This window comes from Salvelinus namaycush, unplaced genomic scaffold, assembly GCF_016432855.1.
Source record: "Salvelinus namaycush isolate Seneca unplaced genomic scaffold, SaNama_1.0 Scaffold204, whole genome shotgun sequence".
NCBI classification, from domain to species: Eukaryota; Metazoa; Chordata; class Actinopteri; order Salmoniformes; family Salmonidae; genus Salvelinus; species Salvelinus namaycush.
Window position 1 is genome coordinate 116,470 of NW_024058831.1, and position 22,375 is coordinate 138,844.

General features: G+C 45.9%; 1 protein-coding gene across 1 annotated transcript; it reads left to right on the forward strand.

Annotated features, from left to right (window-relative positions):
* Positions 1 to 1,841: 1,841 nt before the first annotated feature.
* On the forward strand, positions 1,842 to 20,007 carry LOC120038022 (2-hydroxyacyl-CoA lyase 1-like). Its single transcript, XM_038983965.1, has 17 exons — positions 1,842 to 2,092; positions 2,415 to 2,519; positions 2,628 to 2,668; positions 2,970 to 3,050; positions 3,214 to 3,286; positions 3,474 to 3,551; positions 3,724 to 3,818; positions 4,131 to 4,243; positions 4,897 to 5,032; positions 6,669 to 6,774; positions 13,981 to 14,064; positions 15,425 to 15,526; positions 15,782 to 15,936; positions 18,647 to 18,805; positions 18,949 to 19,056; positions 19,194 to 19,380; positions 19,503 to 20,007. The coding sequence occupies exons 1-17, from the start codon at positions 2,042 to 2,044 to the stop codon at positions 19,533 to 19,535; spliced, it is 1,707 nt and encodes a 568-aa protein (XP_038839893.1). The 5' UTR covers positions 1,842 to 2,041; the 3' UTR covers positions 19,536 to 20,007.
* The last annotated feature ends 2,368 nt before the right edge of the window (positions 20,008 to 22,375 follow it).

A 22,375-nucleotide genomic window follows, 5' to 3' on the forward strand; every position in this document is an offset into this window, starting at 1 on the left:
GCATCGATAATGTCATATTGATGTATCACCCTATGGCCAGCTTGTTAAAACAGTGACTACAGATACAGGTGGACAGACAGGCAGACAGACAGACGGATAGACAGGCAGACGGACAGACAAACACACACGTTCATTTTCTGATTATGAAATATTCTTATCACAGATGCTGAGTGTGAGGTTCCAGAGGTTCCATCCACTTCCCTACCCAAGGAGGACCTGACAACCACACTGGCCCCTGCTCCCCAGGAGTCCCAGTCCCGTAAACGCCCTCTCATAGTCAGGGTGTTACGAGCTATCTCCAGAGCCGTCTCCAAACCATTCAGAGGAGCTTTTGGGAAGAAGAATTAGCCAAATGCCTGATTTTATTACTATTTTAATCAGAGCCTTTATTTAATAAAACATTACTGCATAGATTTCTGTCTATAGTAGTCTTACTGTTTGTGCAAGGTAATGGTAAAGTACTTCAAACCACATAATCAAACGTATTCATAGTGAATTACTGTTTATGATTATTGATTGTGGAAATCACATTTTAATAGAGAAAAGATGTCGTCACATATAAAGACAGACATATAGGACAAAACTCCGTAGACCATTCACATGATCAAGCCACAACTAAAGCCATGAATGGATCAGATGATTCTACCTTTATTTCAACAAGGAACACAGACTGAGACCAACGTCTCTGTTACAGCTGGGCCCTGCATGTTACACATGTTACACATTCAGTTAAGCTACAATGATTAAGAAACTACACAAAACAAACAAAACGATCACAGATAACACAAAATGAAATACAGCAGCAGATTATTACATTTACACATAGGTTATTCCCCTAACAGCACAAGAACTTGCATTTCCAGAAACAGTTACAAGCAATACAAAAATAAAAATCCTCCAATAAATATTTAAAATGGGCAATGGTGACAAGTGTCTCAAGTTTAAGTTTAAGTTAACAGGATGCAATTATGTAAATTGCATGGGCCTCAATTGTAATCCATGCTTGAGACCTGGTTTTAGGAATTCTAATTCTAATATTGATGAGTGATGATAAATAAGAAGGTAGTTTATTCAGAAATGCTTTATAGACAAACACGAGAGCATGTTGTTCTCGTCTCACGGACAGCAATGTCCAACCCACATTTTGATATAAAACACAGTGGTGAGTTCTGTAGCTAGCACCCATAATAAACCTATGTGCTCAATGATAAATAGCATCCAGCGATTTAAGTGTTGATGCCGTAGCATGCATGTAGATAATATCCCCATAATCTATAACGGACATAAAAGTAGCTTGCACAATTTGTCTTCTATTTGTAGAGGACAAACATGTCCTGTTTCTATAGAGGAAGCCTAGCTTGATTTTTAGCCGTTTACAAAGTTCGTCAATATGCATTTTAAAAGACAGTTTATCATCCAAACATATCCCTAAGTATTTATATGCAGAGACCTGATTAATTTGAGAACCATCTAAGCTTATAAGTGCAAGTGTATTTTCAACCAACTTTTTGACCCTATTAAAAATCATAAAATGTGTTTTCTTTGCATTTAAAACAAGTCACTTGTTTTAAATTTTGTTTTAACAATTTTAAAACAAGATGAACAGAGAACAGTTGTTACACTTTCTATGAAGCCCATATCTATAATGCATACACTCAAGTCATACACTCATAATGACTTCATTGAGTTAAGTATAAGTGCAGTTATAAACACATAATGAGACCTTGGTATGTATTTATTGCAATAAAAACAGAAAAAGGCCACTAGTTCATACATATTCATAACTACTATTGTACGGCTCATGTGATTGGCCCTGAACCCGGAAGTCGTATAAACGGGTCATGCTTTGGGCAGCAGTGCCAAAAGTCGTCCAGTCACTCAAATTTGAACTCTGTGGAGTAAGTGGTTATCGAAATATCTATCGATTGCAGCTACTCATATAATGCATTTTGTAATGCGGACAAAAACAAATGATTTGCAAGAGATCTAAAAACGACGTATAAGCTATTGAGTATCACGAACAGATTTCTGGACAGTAATAATGGAAGATGTGACAGGCGCTCAGCTCGTTGCTGAGGCACTAAAAGCTCAGGTGAGATATGTGCAATTTATATAAAATAGTATTACACTGTATAACGGTATTGCTACGATTTGGTAAATAATATATTAGTCGCTGATCATGTCCTTGGCAGCACTAAGAGTTGTGAAAGTGTGTCAAAGGTCATTGCACTGGTATAGCGAAATATTAATATTGTTGTAGCAAAACATTTAAATGTTTATGTGGATGTTTGTTAACATATGGAATAGCATATGTTAACACCCCTGTTGATGTATGCCAAAGTGTGTGTCAATGCAAAGAACATCTAAACTACACTGTAACAATTCATACTGTATCTACATGTATCTCTCTGCAGAATGTAGAATATATGTTTGGAATAGTTGGTGTTCCAGTCATTGAAGTGGCTATGGCAGCTCAAGCCTCAGGAATCAAGTATGTGGGAATGCGCAATGAACAAGCCGTAAGCCACCTTTTATGTTTATGAAATCAGAATCTTCCCATTACATTTTTTATGTGAATTGGTTGTGGGGACACCAGTAATACTGATGTGGTATGTGTCATCCAACAGGCTTGCTATGCTGCATCTGCTGTTGGTTACCTCACTGGACGGTAGGAGGATTGTCATTATAAGAGAGCTTTAGAGATACTGTCTCTCCTCTCTGAAATCCCTGACCTATGTCGATACATTGTTAATGTGGAAAGCAACCCGTCTGCCTAGGGAGACTACTCTCTCCATACAATACTAAACCAGCTCTCCCCAAATCATGGGATATTAACTAGCCATACACAGACTTGTGTGTGAGGGTTAGTTTCATAGCTGTTTTACATTGCTAATTCTGTCTGTCTCTCTGTTTGTCTTCCTGTCTGCTTATCTTCCTGTGTGTTTGCCTGTCTGTCTGTTCCTCTCCAGTCCAGGGGCTTGTCTGGTTGTGTCTGGACCGGGACTCATCCATGCTCTTGGTGGAATGGCCAACGCTAACATGAACTGCTGGTATGTTAGAACTCTACAAACAGAAGGCCCTTCTACTCATGTTCAGTGGTCCTTCCTTTCAAAAGAAGGGATGCTATCCTTACACTGCAAAAACTGATCTGAGGACTCCAAACTAACTCCGCTTGTCAGTTGATGTCATTGTGTGACACCACTCTCTCTGTAGGCCTGTGATTGTTATTGGAGGCTCCTCCGATCAAAACCAGGAGACCACTGGGGCGTTTCAAGAGTTTCCACAGGTACTAATTCAACCGTGAGGTTTCTGACTATTGAACATTAGGGGGTGGTTTCCCGGACACAGATTAAGTTTAGTCATGGCCTTAAAAGCGAACTCAATAGAGAACCTCTGTCCAGGAAACTGGTCCTAGCAGTTTAATTGCTTGTAGAGGACATCATTTGTTATTTGTGGTCCTCTTTCTCTGTCAGGTGGAGGCGTGCAGACTGTACAGTAAGTTCTCAGCTAGGCCCAGCAGTCTGGATATGATCTCCTCAGTGATAGAGAAGGTATACAGTCTCCTCTGACTCCCTCTGTTTAGTCCTCTTCATATCATTTGGTATCACCTGCAATTGTCTGTTTTCTGACCTCTAATTTTCCAGCTTAGCAAAGTAACTTAAGTGCTTCAGAAGAACACAGCCTTAATTGATTCTGAATGGAAGGGTGTTTGGTCTGTCTTAGGCAGTACGCACTAGCATGTATGGACGTCCCGGTGCTGTATACGTAGACATATCTGGGGACATGGTCAATGCTAAAGTGGACAGGAGCAGAGTCAGGTTGGTGGCTATCACTGTCTTTCATCCATTTAAAATGTATACTAATGTGTTACTGTTGAATATGTATACCTCTGACTTCACATCACCATAGTCATGTAGATTTTATTTTGTTTTACCTTTTAACGTCTGAAGTGAACAAGAAATTACCAGATTTTGTTAAATTAGTTTTAAAATATAGCACTATATCAAAGTATTCTCATCAGAGAATAGCAATACGCCTAGATAGACCTTCGTGATTTATTTACGTATGCAATAAAGTTGACAGGTAACATGTTTAATGTTTGACCAATTCTTTCCTATTTCCTTTGTCAGAGAGATGCCCTGTTGTCCACCTCCTCCAGTGAGTATGGCTGACCATATCGCCATCACAGAAGCACTGGCTGTCCTAAAAGGAGCCAAACGACCTTTACTCATCATTGGGAAAGGTAGGCCAAACGGTCTTTACTCATCATTGGGAAAGGTAGGCCAAACGGCCTTTACTCATCATTGGGAAAGGTAGGCCAAACGGTCTTTACTTATCATTGGGAAAGGTAGGCCAAGCGACCTTTACTCATCATTGGGAAAGTTAGGCCAAACGGCCTTTACTCATCATTGGGAAAGTTAGGCCAAGCGACCTTTACTCATCATTGGGAAAGTTAGGCCATGCTTTTTAATAGCCAAACCCAGAACTAAAATCTTGTGGAATTGCGTCAGGTACTTGATTCAGTTCTGTGGGGAGATATTAAGAGAAAGATACTAACGTGACTTGTGAAGTAGTTGCCGCGTCCCAGTCTGTTGACAGACGCTACTACCAGTTATGTTACGTGTGTCTGTCCAGGAGAGATCCATAGCCAGCTGAAACGCACTGTAACACCTGTAGCACTGTACCAGGGTTCAGCTGAAAACAGGACCACGTTCAGTAGACAAAGGTTGTGGACATGATTACTCATTCTACCTGTCAGAGAGGCATGTTTGTTCTACATGTTATATTTTTATCTGAACATTGCACAACGTTGTGTTCAGCTGAATGCATCCCAGCTGGGAAGGTCAGTCTGTTGATATCAGTGTGGCGGTGCCCTCTGTCTGTTTCCCTCTGCAGGTGCAGCCCATGGAAGAGCAGAGGGGGCTCTGAGGGAGCTGGTGGAGGGGTGTGGCCTGCCCTTCCTGCCCACCCCCATGGGTAAAGGGGTGCTGCCTGACGACCACCCCAACTGTGTTGCTGCTGCCCGCTCCAGGTCAGCCACTCCTTCTCTCAGCTGGCATCATATTCATGTACAGACTTTTGACTGTATAAGTAGGACCAGGATGAACAGACCAGGAGAACTCTGGGCCTTCCTGAAATCCCTACCTATAACTAGTCTCTTTTCATCACATTTTGTTTAATCTGTTTCTGTTCTTTTCCCTGCTCTCCTCCTCCTCTCTTCCTAACCCTCTTCCTCCTCTCTTCCTATCCTCCTCCTCCTCTTTTCCTATCCTCCCCCTCCTCTCTTCCTATCCTCCTCCTCTCTTCCTAACCCTCCTCCTCCTCTCTTCCTAACCCTCCTCCTCCTCTCTTCCTAACCCTCTTCCTCCTCTCTTCCTAACCCTCCTCCTCCTCTCTTCCTAACCCTCTTCCTCCTCTCTTCCTATCCTCCTCCTCCTCTCTTCCTAACCCTCCTCCTCCTCTCTTCCTATCCTCCTCCTCCTCTCTTCCTAACCCTCCTCCTCCTCCTATCCTCCTCCTCCTCTCTTCCTATCCTGCTCCTCTCTTCCTAACCCTCCTCCTCCTCTCTTCCTACCCTCCTCCTCCTCTCTTTCTATCCTCCTCCTCCTCTCTTTCTATCCTCCTCCTCCTCTCTTCCTATCCTCCTCCTCCTCTTTTCCTATCCTCCTCCTCCTCTCTTCCTATCCTCCTCCTCTCTTCCTATCCTCCTCCTCTCTTTCTATCCTCCTCCTCTCTTCCTAACCCTCCTCCTCCTCTCTTCCTATCCTCCTCCTCTCTTCCTATCCTCCTCCTCCTCTCTTCCTAACCCTCCTCCTCCTCCTATCCTCCTCCTCCTCTCTTCCTATCCTCCTCTTTCTATCCTCCTCCTCCTCTCTTCCTAACCCTCCTCCTCCTCTCTTCCTAACCCTCTTCCTCCTCTCTTCCTATCCTCCTCCTCCTCTCTTCCTATCCTCTTCCTCCTCTCTTCCTATCCTCCTCCTCCTCTCTTCCTATCCTCCTCCTCCTCTTTTCCTATCCTCCCCCTCCTCTCTTTCTATCCTCCTCCTCTCTTCCTAACCCTCCTCCTCCTCTCTTTCTATCCTCCTCCTCCTCTCTTTCTATCCTCCTCCTCCTCTCTTCCTAACCCTCCTCCTCCTCCTCTCTTCCTAACCTCCTCCTCCTCTCTTCCTATCCTCCTCCTCCTCTCTTCCTATCCTCCTCCTCCTCTCTTCCTATCCTCCTCCTCCTCCTATCCTCCCCCTCCTCTCTTCCTATCCCCCTCCTCTCTTCCTAACCCTCCTCCTCCTCTCTTCCTATCCTCCTCCTCCTCTCTTCCTATCCTCCTCCTCCTCTCTTCCTAACCCTCCTCCTCCTCCTATCCTCCTCCTCCTCTCTTCCTATCCTCCTCTCTTCCTATCCTCCTCCTCCTCTCTTCCTATCCTCCTCCTCTCTTCCTATCCTCCTCCTCTCTTCCTATCCTCCTCCTCCTCCTATCCTCCCCCTCCTCTCTTCCTATCCCCCTCCTCTCTTCCTATCCTCCTCCTCTCTTCCTATCCTCCTCCTCCTCTCTTCCTATCCTCCTCCTCCTCTCTTCCTAACCCTCCTCCTCCTCCTATCCTCCTCCTCCTCTCTTCCTATCCTCCTCTCTTTCTATCCTCCTGGTTCTATGGTCTTGGTGTGGACTGCAGAGCTCTGCTCCAGTCTGATGTTGTGGTCCTACTTGGTGCCAGGCTCAACTGGATCCTGCACTTTGGCATTCCCCCCAGGTTTGACCCCCATGTAAAGGTCATCCAGGTAGGTCAAAGTTCACCAGTAGGGTTGCTTTTACATTTTATTTTCAGGATTCCAGATTTTCTGCTTATTATGTTCTGATTTCTGGAATCTTTCAACAAGGATTTCTGGGAATTTTGGGAAAGTTGCCATAAATTTGCAACCCTAGTCACAGGTCATGATGTAGTGTACTGCAGTTCATTATAACCAGGTATAAATGTCTTTGAGTCAGTCTATTGGATTTAGTCTATTACCTATATAGCTTCTCTATAAGTCTGTTGTGGTCTCTCCAAATAATGTCATTGCTGTCATAGTGCTGTACAGTACATCTGTAAGGTGGTGTGGTAAATGGCCAATATACCACGGCTAAGGGCTGTTCTTGAGCAGGATGCAACGCAGAGTGCCTGGATACAGGCCTTAGCCCGTGGTATATTGGCCAAAGGGCTGTTCTTGAGCAGGATGCAACGCAGAGTGCCTGGATACAGGCCTTAGCCCGTGGTATATTGGCCATATACCTTAAACCCCAGAGGTCCCTTATTGCTATTATAAATTGGTTACCACATCATTCGAACAGTGAAAATATTTTTTGGGTCATACCCATGTTATACAGTCTGTTATAACCCGGGTGGTTTGAGCCCTGAATGCTGATTGGCTGACAGCCGTGGTTTATCAGACTGTATACCACAGGTATGACAAAACATGAATTTTTACTGCTTTAATTACGCTGGCAGCCAGTTTATAATAGCAATAAGGCATCTCAGGTTTGTGGTATATGGCCAATATACCATGGCTAAGGCCTGTATGGTATATTGGCCATATACCACACCCCCTTGGGCTATATTGCTTAAATATACAGTACCACAGCTTTAACCCAGTCAGCATTCAGTGCTCGAATCACTCGGTTTATAAAAGGGAACGCTATGTATATATACACTGCTCAAAAAAATAAAGGGAGCACTAAAATAACACATCCTAGATCTGAATGAATGAAATATTCTTATTAAATACTTTTTTCTTTACATAGTTGAATGTGCTGACAACAAAATCAAACAAAAATTATCAATGGAAATCAAATTTATCAACCCATGGAGGTCTGGATTTGGAGTCACAGTCAAAATTAAAGTGGAAAACCACACTACAGGCTGATCCAACTTTGATGTAATGTCCTTAAAACAAGTCAAAATGAGGCTCAGTAGTGTGTGTGGCCTCCACGTGCCTGTATGACCTCCCTACAACGCCTGGGCATGCTCCTGATGAGGTGGCGGATGGTCTCCTGAGGGATCTCCTCCCAGACCTGGACTAAAGCATCCGCCAACTCCTGGACAGTCTGTGGTGCAACGTGGCGTTGGTGGATGGAGCAAACCATGATGTGCCAGATGTGCTCAATTGGATTCAGGTCTGGGGAACGGGCGGGCTAGTCCATAGCATCAATGCCTTCCTCTTGCAGGAACTGCTGACACACTCCAGCCACATGAGGTCTAGCATTGTCTTGCATTATGAGGAACCCAGGGCCAACCGCACCAGCATATGGTCTCACAAGGGGTCTGAGGATCTCATCTCGGTACCTAATGGCAGTCAGGCTATCTCTGGCGAGCACATGGAGGGCTGTGCGGCCCCCCAAAGAAATGCCACCCCACACCATGACTGACCCACCGCCAAACCGGTCATGCTGGATGTTGCAGGCAGCAGAACGTTCTCCACGGCGTCTCCAGACTCTGTCACGTCTGTCACATGTGCTCAGTGTGAACCTGCTTTCATCTGTGAAGAGCACAGGGCGCCAGTGGCGAATTTGCCAATCTTGGTGTTCTCTGGCAAATGCCAAACGTCCTGCACGGTGTTGGGCTGTAAGCACAACCCCCACCTGTGGACGTCGGGCCCTCATACCACCCTCATGGAGTCTGTTTCTGACCGTTTGAGCAGACACATGCACATTTGTGGCCTGCTGGAGGTCATTTTGCAGGGCTCCTCCTTGCACAAAGGCGGAGGTAGCGGTCTTGCTGCTGGGTTGTTGCCCTCCTACGGCCTCCTCCACGTCTCCTGATGTACTGGCCTGTCTCCTTGTAGCGCCTCCATGCTCTGGACACTACGCTGACAGACACAGCAAACCCTCTTGCCACAGCTCGCATTGATGTGCCATCCTGGATGAGCTACACTACCTGAGCCACTTGTGTGGGTTGTAGACTCCGTCTCATGCTACCACTAGAATGAGAGCACCGCCAGTATTCAAAAGTGACCAAAACATCAGCCAGGAAGCATAGGAACTGAGAAGTGGTCTGTGGTCACCACCTGCAGAACCATTCCTTTATTGGGGGTGTCTTGCTAATTGCCTATAATTTCCACCTTTTGTCTATTCCATTTGCACAACAGCATGTGAAATTTATTGTCAATCGGTGTTGCTTCCTAAGTGGACAGTTTGATTTCACAGAAGTGTGATTGACTTGGAGTTACATTGTGTTGTTTAAGTGTTCCCTTTATTTTTTTGAGCAGTGTATATATATACATATATACATACATACATACATACATACATACATACATACATACATACATACATACATACATACATACATACATACATACAGTGGCAAGAAAAAGTATGTGAACCCTTTGGAAATACCTGGATTTCTGCATAAATTGGTCATAGAATTTTATCTGATCTTCATCTAGGTCACAACAATAGACAAACACAGTCTGCTTAAACTAATAACACACAAATAATTATACGTTTTCATGTCTTTATTGAACACACTGTCAGTTAAAGCTTGGTCGCACATGTGTCTTCCAAATGGACAATGACCCCAAGTATACTTCCAAAGTTGAGGCAAAATGGCTTAAGGACGACAAAGTCAAGGTATTGGAGTGGCCATCACAAAGCCCTGACCTCAAGCATAAAGAACATTTGTGGGCAGAACTAAAAAAGCGTGTGCGAGCAAGGAGGCCTACAAACCTGACTTAGTTACACCAGCTCTGTCAGGAGGAATGGGCCAAAATTCACCCAACTTATTGTGGGAAGGTTGTGGAAGGCTACCCGAAACGTTTGACCCAAGTTAAACAATTTAAAGGCAATGCTACCAAATACTAATTGAGTGTATGTAAACTTCTGACCCACTGGGAATGTGATGAAATAAATAGAAGCTGAAATAAATCATTCTCTCTACTATTATTCTGACATTTCACATTCTTAAAATAAAGTGGTGATCCTAACTGACCTAAGAATTTTTACTAGTATTAAATGTCAGGAATTGTGAAAAACTGAGTTTAAATGTATTTGGCTAAGGTGTATGTAAACTTCCAACTTCAACTGGATATATATATATGTATGTATATGTATATATATGTATAGAAACGTCCCTTTTTCAGGACCCTGTCTTTCACAGATAATTCGTAAAAATCCAAATAACTTCACAGATCTTCATTGTAAAGGGTTTAAACACTGCTTCCCATGCTTGTTCAATGAACCATAAACAATTAATGAACATGCACCTGTGGAACGGTCGTTAAGACACTAACAACCTTCCGGTAGTAGGCAATTAAGGTCACAGTTATGAAAACTTAGGACACTAAAGATACCTTTCTACTGACTCTGAAAAACACATTTACATTTACATTTAAGTCATTTAGCAGACGCTCTTATCCAGAGCGACTTACAAATTGGTGCATTCACCTTATGATATCCAGTGGAACAACCACTTTACAATAGTGCATCTAACTCTTTTAAGGGGGGGGGGGGGTTAGAAGGATTACTTTATCCTATCCTAGGTATTCCTTAAAGAGGTGGGGTTTCAGGTGTCTCCGGAAGGTGGTGATTGACTCCGCTGACCTGGCGTCGTGAGGGAGTTTGTTCCACCATTGGGGTGCCAGAGCAGCGAACAGTTTTGACTGGGCTGAGCGGGAACTGTACTTCCTCAGAGGTAGGGAGGCGAGCAGGCCAGAGGTGGATGAACGCAGTGCCCTTGTTTGGGTGTAGGGCCTGATCAGAGCCTGAAGGTACGGAGGTGCCGTTCCCCTCACAGCTCCGTAGGCAAGCACCATGGTCTTGTAGCGGATGCGAGCTTCAACTGGAAGCCAGTGGAGAGAGCTGAGGAGCGGGGTGACGTGAGAGAACTTGGGAAGGTTGAACACCAGATGGGCTGCGGCGTTCTGGATGAGTTGTAGGGGTTTAATGGCACAGGCAGGGAGCCCAGCCAACAGCGAGTTGCAGTAATCCAGACGGGAGATGACAAGTGCCTGGATTAGGACCTGCGCCGCTTCCTGTGTGAGGCAGGGTCGTACTCTGCGAATGTTGTAGAGCATGAACCTACAGGAACGGGTCACCGCCTTGATGTTAGTTGAGAACGACAGGGTGTTGTCCAGGATCACGCCAAGGTTCTTAGCGCTCTGGGAGGAGGACACAATGGAGTTGTCAACCGTGATGGCGAGATCATGGAACGGGCAGTCCTTCCCCGGGAGGAAGAGCAGCTCCGTCTTGCCGAGGTTCAGCTTGAGGTGGTGATCCGTCATCCACACTGATATGTCTGCCAGACATGCAGAGATGCGATTCGCCACCTGGTTATCAGAAGGGGGAAAGGAGAAGATTAATTGTGTGTCGTCTGCATAGCAATGATAGGAGAGACCATGTGAGGATATGACAGAGCCAAGTGACTTGGTGTATAGCGAGAATAGGAGAGGGCCTAGAACAGAGCCCTGGGGGACACCAGTGGTGAGAGCACGTGGTGCGGAGACAGATTCTCGCCACGCCACCTGGTAGGAGCGACCTGTCAGGTAGGACGCAATCCAAGCGTGGGCCGCGCCGGAGATGCCCAACTCGGAGAGGGTGGAGAGGAGGATCTGATGGTTCACAGTATCAAAGGCAGCCGATAGGTCTAGAAGGATGAGAGCAGAGGAGAGAGAGTTAGCTTTAGCAGTGCGGAGCGCCTCCGTGACACAGAGAAGAGCAGTCTCAGTTGAATGACTAGTCTTGAAACCTGACTGATTTGGATCAAGAAGGTCATTCTGAGAGAGATAGCAGGAGAGCTGGCCAAGGACGGCACGTTCAAGAGTTTTGGAGAGAAAAGAAAGAAGGGATACTGGTCTGTAGTTGTTGACATCGGAGGGATCGAGTGTAGGTTTTTTCAGAAGGGGTGCAACTCTCGCTCTCTTGAAGACGGAAGGGACGTAGCCAGCGGTCAAGGATGAGTTGATGAGCGAGGTGAGGTAAGGGAGAAGGTCTCCGGAAATGGTCTGGAGAAGAGAGGAGGGGATAGGGTCAAGCGGGCAGGTTGTTGGGCGGCCGGCCGTCACAAGACGCGAGATTTCATCTGGAGAGAGAGGGGAGAAAGAGGTCAAAGCACAGGGTAGGGCAGTGTGAGCAGAACCAGCGGTGTCGTTTGACTTAGCAAACGAGGATCGGATGTCGTCGACCTTCTTTTCAAAATGGTTGACGAAGTCATCCGCAGAGAGGGAGGAGGGGGAGGAGGATTCAGGAGGGAGGAGAAGGTGGCAAAGAGCTTCCTAGGGTTAGAGGCAGATGCTTGGAATTTAGAGTGGTAGAAAGTGGCTTTAGCAGCAGAGACAGAAGAGGAAAATGTAGAGAGGAGGGAGTGAAAGGATGCCAGGTCCGCAGGGAGGCGAGTTTTCCTCCATTTCCGCTCGGCTGCCCGGAGCCCTGGGGTCCCTGCTTGAACACCCTGCCCGAACACCAAAAGAAAGATGCCCAGGGTCCCTGCTCATCTGCGTGAACGTGCCTTAGGCATGCTGCAAGGAGGCATGAGGACTGCAGATGTGGCCAGGGCAATAAATTGCGATGTCCGTACTGTGAGACGCCTAAGACAGCGCTACAGGGAGACAGGATGGACAGCTGATCGTCCTCGCAGTGGCAGACCACATGTAACAACTCCTGCACAGGATCAGTACATCCGAACATCACACCTGCGGGACAGGGACAGGATGGCAACAACAACTGCCCGAGTTACACCAGGAACGCACAATCCCTCCATCAGTGCTCAGACTGTCCGCAATAGGCTGAGAGAGGCTGGACTGAGGGCTTGTAGGCCTGTTGTAAGGCAGGTCCTCACCAGACATCACCAGCAACAACGTTGCCTATGGGCACAAACCCACCGTCGCTGGACCAGACAGGACTCGCAAAAAGTGCTCTTCTCTGACGATTCACGGTTTTGTCTCACCAGGGGTGATGGTTGGATTCACGTTTATTGTTGAAGGAATGAGCGTTACACCGAGGCCTGTACTCTGGAGCGGGATCGATTTGGAGGTGGAGGGTCCGTCATGGTCTGGGGTGGCGTGTCACAGCATCATCGGCCCGAGCTTGTTGTCATTGCAGGCAATCTCAACGCTGTGCGTTACAGGGAAGACATCCTCCTCCCTCATGTAGTACCCTTCCTGCAGGCTCATCCTGACATGACCCTCCAGCATGACAATGCCACCAGCCATACTGCTCGTTCTGTGCGTGATTTCCTGCAAGACAGGAATGTCAGTGTTCTGCCATGGCCAGCGAAGAGCCCAGATCTCAATCCCATTGAACACATCTGGGACCTATTGGATTGGAGGGTGAGGGCTAGGGCCATTACCCCCAAAAATCTCCGGGAACTCGCAGGTGCCTTGGTGGAAGAGTGGGGTAACATCTCACAGCAAGAACTGGCAAATCTGGTGCAGTCCATGAGGAGGAAATGCACTGCAGTACTTAATGCAGCTGGTGGCCACACCAGATACTGACTTACTTTTGATTTTGACCACCCCTTGGTTCAGGGACACATTATTCCATTTCTGTTAGTCACATGTCTGTGGAACTTGTTCAGTGTATGTCTCAGTTGTCGAATCTTATGTTCATACAAATATTTACACATGTTAGGTTTGCTGAAAATAAACGCAGTTGGTTGACAGTGAAAGGACATTTCTTTTTTTGCTGAGTTTATTTTTGTGTCTGTGTGTATGTATGTATGTATGTATGTATGTATGTATGTATGTATGTATGTATGTATGTATGTATGTCTATGTATATATATATATATATATATATATATATATATATATATATATATATTGTGTGTGTGTTTGTTTGTGTGTATATATATGTGTGTGTGTGTTAGCCTTATCATTATGTGGTGGAACCTGGTTATTTCTGTTGTTTGGCCAGTCCTCCAGCTGCTGTTACATGTGTCGCGCACGGTGCTCTTCCTGTCATGTGTCGTTGCTGGTATGTTGTAGTAACGTTCCACATACGTTATTTATGTCAAGGTTGATCTATGTGCGGAGGAGATGGGGAACAACGTGCAACCTGCTGCTGCTCTCCTGGGGGACGTCAATGCTATTGTCAAGCAGGTAACACAACTCAGTCCTGGGGACGTCAATGCTATTGTCAAGCAGGTAACAACTCAGTCCTGGGGACGTCAATGCTATTGTCAAGCAGGTAACAACTCAGTCCTGGGGACGTCAATGCTATTGTCAAGCAGGTAACAACTCAGTCCTGGGGACGTCAATGCTATTGTCAAGCAGGTAACAACTCAGTCCTGGGGAGGTCAATGCTATTGTCAAGCAGGTAACACAACTCAGTCCTGGGGAGGTCAATGCTATTGTCAAGCAGGTAACACAACTCAGTCCTGGGGACGTCAATGCTATTGTCAAGCAGGTAACACAACTCAGTCCTGGGGACGTCAATGCTATTGTCAAGCAGGTAACACAACTCAGTCCTGGGGACGTCAATGCTATTGTCAAGCAGGTAACACAACTCAGTCCTGGGGACGTCAATACTATTGTCAAGCAGGTAACAACTCAATCCTGGGGACGTCAATGCTATTGTCAAGCAGGTAACAACTCAGTCCTGGGGACGTCAATGCTATTGTCAAGCAGGTAACAACTTAGTCCTGGGGACGTCAATGCTATTGTCAAGCAGGTAACACAGCTCAGTCCTGGGGGACGTCAATGCTATTGTCAAGCAGGTAACACAACTCAGTCCTGGGGGACGTCAATGCTATTGTCAAGCAGGTAACACAACTCAGTCCTGGGGACGTCAATGCTATTGTCAAGCAGGTAACACAACTCAGTCCTGGGGGACGTCAATGCTATTGTGAAGCAGGTAACACAACTCAGTCCTGGGGACGTCAATGCTATTGTCAAGCAGGTAACACATCACAGGCATCTAATATGTGCCCCATATCTGTATGTTACTGTATTGCTGGGTCCTGGTGGTCTGTACTGTCTTGTCAAGTCACATTTTATTTACAGTGCATTTAACAAGTCTCAATACACTTTACAATAAAAAACATGTTTAAAACAAATGTCTTTTTTTAAAGAAACGAGCATTGATTATCCTGTCTGTAACAACTATTTGATTTACAGCAAAGTATAAATGGAATTGAATTGGTACAGATGTAGGATCTTATTTGAACCAGTTTGCTATAGCAGGAAAATAATCCTGCAGCAACAGGAATGGGAATTATTAAGTGGATTATAATAATTGGATTTTTTTTGTAGGGGTTGATACATTTTTCATAGAGGAAAATCAAGTCTGAAATGTATAAGAGTAAAAACTTCAGAAGCCTTTTTAAACCTCAAATATACAACACGTTTTACATGTCCTGCATTGCAGGAAAGTTCTCCTGCAACAGGGTGCTCAAATTAAGATCCTACATCTGTACTTGATTCAGTTTGCTTAGTTTCTACTCCTCATCTTTACTTTCAGCTCCTAGAGTATGTTCATAAAGATGGCTGGAATTATCCAGCTGATACAGAATGGTGGACCGCATTGAAAGAGAAGATGGCTGCTAACTCAACAATGACAAAGGTGTGTTGGTGTGTCTGTCCGTGACCTGTGACCTAAGCAAGTTAGCCTGTGTGTCTGTATTACTGACTGTCTTTGTTATCTGTGAAATAACTTGACTTTAATCCAACAGGTAGAATACATTATAGTTGCCAGATCAATTCCCTCCTATTTTTCCAGCACCCGGCCTAGGATTCGAACCGGCCACCTTTTCGGCTACAGGTCCAACAACTTTGCTGCTTGGCCATCTACCAGCCCTGATTGTGTTTCTCTCTCCAGGCATTAGCTCTTCAGTCGACAACACCCATGAACTACTACCAAGTGTTCCACCACATCTCCCAGCTGCTGCCCCACGACTGTGTCATCGTGAGTGAGGGGGCCAACACCATGGACATTGGGCGTACCATGTTGAACAACTACCTTCCACGACACAGGCAAGGCATGCTGCCTCACACAGAGGTCAAAGGTCAAATCCGCCAAGTATCCCGTGCCTTTTCCCTGTAGGCAAGTAGGAATTAGTAGTTGTTGTCCAGGGATCTGTTGATAGTTCTGCCTGGGAAGACTTCTCAATGTAGTGCTGCCTGACAGGTTGACTGGATGACTTCTCAATGTAGTGCTGCCTGACAGGTTGACTGGATGACTTCTCAATGTAGTGCTGCCTGACAGGTTGACTGGATGACTTCTCAATGTAGTGCTGCCTGACAGGTTGACTGGATGACTTCTCAATGTAGTGCTGCCTGACATGTTGACTGGATGACTTCTCAATGTAGTGCTGCCTGACAGGTTGACTGGATGACTTCTCAATGTGGTGCTGCCTGACAGGTTGACTGGATGACTTCTCAATGTAGTGCTGCCTGACAGGTTGACTGGATGACTTCTCAATGTAGTGCTGCCTGACAGGTTGACTGGATGACTTCTCAATGTAGTGCTGCCTGACAGGTTGACTGGATGACTTCTCAATGTAGTGCTGCCTGACAGGTTGACTGGATGACTCCTCAATGTAGTGCTGCCTGACAAGTTGACTGGGTGACTTCTCAATGTAGTGCTGCCTGACAGGTTGACTGGATGACTTCTCAATGTAGTGCTGCCTGACAGGTTGACTGGATGACCCCTCAATGTAGTGCTGCCTGACAGGTTGACTGGATGACCCCTCAATGTAGTGCTGCCTGACAGGTTGACTGGATGACTTCTCAATGTAGTGCTGCCTGACAGGATGACTGAATGACCCCTCAATGTAGTGCTACCTGACAGGTTGACTGGATGACTTCTCAATGTAGTGCTGCCTGACAGGTTGACTGGATGACTTCTCAATGTAGTGCTGCCTGACAGGTTGACTGGATGACTTCTCAATGTAGTGCTGCCTGACAGGTTGACTAGATGACTTCTCAATGTAGTGCTGCCTGACAGGTTGACTAGATGACTTCTCAATGTAGTGCTGCCTGACAGGTTGACTGGATGACTTCTCAATGTAGTGCTGCCTGACAGGTTGACTAGATGACTTCTCAATGTGGTGCTGCCTGGCAGGCTGACTAGATGACTTCTCAATGTGGTGCTGCCTGACAGGTTGACTGGATGACTCCTCAATGTAGTGCTGCCTGACAGGTTGACTGGGAGACCCCTCAATGTAGTGCAGCCTGACAGGTTGACTGGATGACCCCTCAATGTAGTGCTGCCTGACAGGTTGACTGGATGACTTCTCAATGTAGTGCTGCCTGACAGGTTGACTGGATGACTTCTCAATGTAGTGCTGCCTGACAGGTTGACTAGATGACTTCTCAATGTAGTGCTGCCTGACAGGTTGACTAGATGACTTCTCAATGTAGTGCTGCCTGACAGGTTGACTGGATGACTTCTCAATGTAGTGCTGCCTGACAGGTTGACTAGATGACTTCTCAATGTGGTGCTGCCTGGCAGGCTGACTAGATGACTTCTCAATGTGGTGCTGCCTGACAGGTTGACTGGATGACTCCTCAATGTAGTGCTGCCTGACAGGTTGACTGGGAGACCCCTCAATGTAGTGCAGCCTGACAGGTTGACTGGATGACCCCTCAATGTAGTGCTGCCTGGATGACCCCTCAATGTAGTGCTGCCTGACAGGTTGACTGGATGACTTCTCAATGTAGTGCTGCCTGACAGGTTGACTGGATGACTCCTCAATGTAGTGCTGCCTGACATGTTGACTGGATGACTTCTCAATGTAGTGCTGCCTGACAGGTTGACTGGATGACTTCTCAATGTAGTGCTGCCTGATAGGTTGACTGGATGACTTCTCAATGTAGTGCTGCCTGACAGGTTGACTGGATGACCCCTCAATGTAGTGCTGCCTGACAGGTTGACTGGATGACTTCTCAATGTAGTGCTGCCTGACAGGTTGACTGGATGACTTCTCAATGTGGTGCTGCCTGGCCGGCTGACTAGATGACTTCTCAATGTAGTGCTGCCTGACAGGTTGACTGGATGACTTCTCAATGTAGTGTTGACTGGATGACTTCTCAATGTAGTGCTGCCTGACAGGTTGACTGGATGACTTCTCAATGTAGTGCTGCCTGACAGGTTGACTGGATGACTTCTCAATGTAGTGCTGCCTGACAGGTTGACTGGATGACTTCTCAATGTAGTGCTGCCTGACAGGTTGACTAGATGACTTCTCAATGTAGTGCTGCCTGACAGGTTGACTGGATGAATTCTCAATGTAGTGCTGCCTGACAGGTTGACTGGATGACTTCTCAATGTAGTGCTGCCTGACAGGTTGACTAGATGACTTCTCAATGTAGTGCTGCCTGACAGGTTGACTGGATGAATTCTCAATGTAGTGCTGCCTGACAGGTTGACTGGATGACTTCTCAATGTAGTGCTGCCTGACAGGTTGACTGGATGACTTCTCAATGTAGTGCTGCCTGACAGGTTGACTAGATGGTCTCTCTTAGTATCTTACCCCCCCAGATATTGTTCCTTGCTTCCTACTTAGCACACTGACCAACTAAGGTACCTTTATACACACTCTGAGCTCGTATTAACGCAGCCGTGTGTGTGTGTGTGTGTGTGTGTGTGTGTGTGTGTGTGTGTGTGTGTGTGTGTGTGTGTGTGTGTGTGTGTGTGTGTGTGTGTGTGTGTGTGTGTGTGTGTGTGTGTGTGTGTGTGTAGGTTGGATGCTGGCACCTTCGGGACGATGGGGGTGGGTCTGGGCTTTGCCATCGCGGCTGCAACAGTGCAGAGGAACCAGAACACAGGCCAGAGGGTGGTGTGTGTGGAGGGGGACAGTGCCTTTGGATTCTCTGGGATGGAGGTGGAGACCATGTGCAGGTTGGTACAGTCAAGGTCTCTCTCACATAGCAAAACGTGGTTGTAGTAATCACTGGTCAGGTGCATAGGATAATTAAAGTGTCAACCCCCTAACCTAGTCATTGATGCTTTCCCTCGTCATTGATGCTTTCCCCTCTGACCAGGTATAAACTCCCGGTGGTCATCATCGTGGTCAACAACAACGGGATCTACAGCGGCGTGGACGCAGAGACGTGGGAAATGATGGGGAAGATGGGAGATCTCACCACTGTGTGAGTACAGAGTGGTTTGGGTTTAAAGGTCAATTTGGGACTGGGCCTACTCTGACTGGTTATGTCAAGGTCAGGATTCCCTCTTGTGAAGGTATGTTGGTCATCTTGTCCTCGGTTCTCTCCCCTCTCCTCTCCAGAGCCCCCCCTGTGACCCTGCTACCTGAAGCCCGCTATGACGAGGTCATGAACGCCTTCGGAGGACGAGGGTTCCTGGTGCGGACAGAGGAGGAGCTGCGTAGTGCCTTACAGCTCAGCCTCAGTGACTGGGAGAGACCTAGTCTCCTCAACGTCCTCATAGACCCCTCCTCAGACAGGAAGCAACAGGTAACTACAGGACAAATCTGACATGACACCCCATTCCCTGGTCTACACCATGCAAATCAAATCTGGACGTCAAAGCCAGTTCAACTGACTGTCCATGGTCTGTCTCTGTCTGTGTCTCTTAGGAGTTTCCATGGCTAACTCGCTCCAACCTGTAGGCCCGAGAGGAGAGGTCTGCTGTATGGGACAGTGAGGAAGACCTGCTTTCTTCTGCTACCTGATGGAGAAATTGGGTACATCCCAAATGGCAAATCTTCTCTATAAATGTAATTCTCTATGGGCCCTGATCGAAGTAGTGCACTAAATAGGGAATATGGTGCCATTTGGTATGCAGCCTTTGTCAGTGAAGTTTCTCTCTATAACATGGTGTTTGGAGACAATGACAGCTCCTCTAACATGAGAAGGCTGCATGTGTTTTTGTATCTAAAAAATAATCATGTTTCTATGAAATGTTTTAATCAAGTCACATTTACTACACGGTAGTATTACATTTTCGATTTTGGAAATTTATACCATGATTAAGATGTAGATTTGTGAGAAAATGTCAGGTATAATATTTGTCTTTGGCTTGTTTACTATATTTGTACAAGTGTCCTTGAAAATAAACTTTGTTGCAGACAAACTGAAAGATATTAGTAGTTATTTTAGAAAATTATAAGTGATGTCAATGTCTTTCAGAGCAGTAGACTAGAGGACGCTTTGCCACTTCCTTTCGGAGTAAAGGAAATTATTCTGTGTCCTGTTCATCTCCCCAGTCAGTGTGACTTGTCTCCAACAATACCCATGTAACTGCTGATATTACAATGGTATGGCTCTCCAGCTGAAAATAAGCACATGTGTAGCATGTGGTCAACGCAACTCCTTCCTCAAACTAACCTCTTACCCCTCTTCAGGGTTCCTCTGTCAAGGAAACATCATGGCTGACATTGGTTAATGAGAAATGTGTGCCATGTCAGTCTGTTTGACATTGGGTTGGAATCAGTGGAGGCTCCTCAGTAGGAAGGGGAGGACCATCCTCCTCAGTGAATTTCATAAATATAAACAGTGAAACATTAAAGTGAACCTTTTTAGATAAAACTATACTAAATATCACCAAATAGTCTATTAAAACACAGTTTTGCAATGAAGGTCGACAGTAGCCTTAACAGCACTCTGTAGGGTAGCACCATGGTGTCGCTGGAGGACAGCTAGCTTCCTCCTCTGGGTACATTGACTTCAATAGAAAACCTAGGAGGGTCGTGGTACTCACCCCTTCCATAAATTTACAGAAATTCCAGAGGACTTCCTTCAACCTATCGGAGCTCTTGCAGCATTAACTGACATGTTGTTGACCCAATCAAAGGATCAGAAAATTAATCTAGTACTGAAAGCATAAGCTACAGCTAGCTAGTAGTGCATAACATGTGGTGAGTCGTTGACTCAAAGAGAGAGACAGTAATTGAAGTTAAACAAAGGAAATTCTTTAAAAAATTAAACGAGAGAGAGCTATATCATTTTTTCCACTTTCACTTACTTCGCTAGCTAGTTTAGCCTACTCAAACACCTGGCTCAAACAGAGAGGGATGCTATGTTACCTAGCTAGCTATGGCTATCCAACACTGGAACTCTTCCAAGTCAAGGTAAGCTTTTGGTTTTATTAATTTATTGCCACTGGGGCCGCCAGTGTAACTGCTAAACTGCTTGCTGACTATACACTGTAGTGCATTATTGTAGCGGGTTTACTAAAGTGTTAGTTTTAGTAGCCATGTTGACTTGACGTGAGCTAATATGGTGACAACGATGTAGGCTGTGTGTAGCGGTTATGATTTGAAGGTTTGGCTTGGAATGTTTTTTTTCCGCCTGACAGCTGATGTGTTGTGCACTGAAGTCCACAAGTGAAGGGAAAAGGTGAGAGGAGGAGAGCGCATAGATGCGAGAAGGAATTAGCCAACGATCAAAGTCACACTGTGTGTATGGCTGCTATGGAAGTGAACTGTGTTTGTGTGTGCGGGTGTCTTTCATTCCGCCTACTCTGTTGCAAAACATTTCCCAAACAGAACGAAAAGGGGATAAACATACCTGAATTTCTCCAATAGAACTCTTGTTTGCAACTGTTGGACTAATGATTACACCCTAGATCAGCTAGATGCAGCCAAGAGTGTGCAAGGCGGTATTGAATGTGTCACTGTCTGTCACCTTGATTACTGAAATTTCTCTCGACCTACATTGTTAACTTTCCCTCATAGGCTAGGTTGTAGCAACCTCATGATGGCTATAGGGAAAATGTGAGTAGCCTAAACCTATCAATGTTACATTGAGATAGGTGAACGGAATATGAATGGCAGTCATCCAATATGCTGTAATGGAAAGAAAAAAAATCATCCCTCATCTTAAACAGCATCGACCGCCACTGGTTGGAATAAGGCCTGTGTGTGTGTGTGCGCATGCGTGCATTTTCAATGTGTGGCTGTGTCCCCGCCTGGCCCACAGCACCCTGCATGCCTGTCATTCCTCTCTATAGGTCAGGGATTTCCACTGGGACTGGGAGGACAGCTGGGTCCCTGCCTGCTTCCTGCCCCGAGGCCTCCCCAGCCCAGCGTCACCCCCCCACGCCCTCCTCCCCTTACAACCTTAACTCCACCCCAACCTGCACTCAAATAACACATTTTCTCTTTTGTGAGGAAAAAATTATGTATTCACCTTACTTGTTGGATATGTAACAATTGTCCTGCTAATGCTGTGTTTTATGTGTTTTATGTGGTCCCGTGTGGCTCAGTTGGTAGAGCATGGTGCTTGCAACGCCAGGGTTGTGGGTTCAATTCCCACGGGGGGACCAGGGTTCAATTCCCACGGGGGGACCAGGATGAATATGTATGAACTTTCCAATTTGTAAGTCGCTCTGGATAAGAGCGTCTGCTAAATGACTTAAATGTAAAATGTAAATGTTATGGTCTCCACTCTAGCACCCTGCAGCCAGTCTGGGTTATACTAGAGATAGCTTGAAGCTGACAATTGACTT

What these genes read in the sequence shown, in the direction of transcription:
- LOC120038022 (XM_038983965.1), top strand. Translation starts at nt 2,042, where the DNA reads ATGGAAGATGTGACAGGCGCTCAGCTCGTTGCTGAGGCACTAAAAGCT. An exon ending in GAGGTGGAGACCATGTGCAG is followed by an intron (nt 18,806 to 18,948) that starts GTTGGTACAGTC and finishes CCCTCTGACCAG; the next exon opens with GTATAAACTCCCGGTGGTCA. An exon ending in CCTCAGACAGGAAGCAACAG is followed by an intron (nt 19,381 to 19,502) that starts GTAACTACAGGA and finishes TGTGTCTCTTAG; the next exon opens with GAGTTTCCATGGCTAACTCG.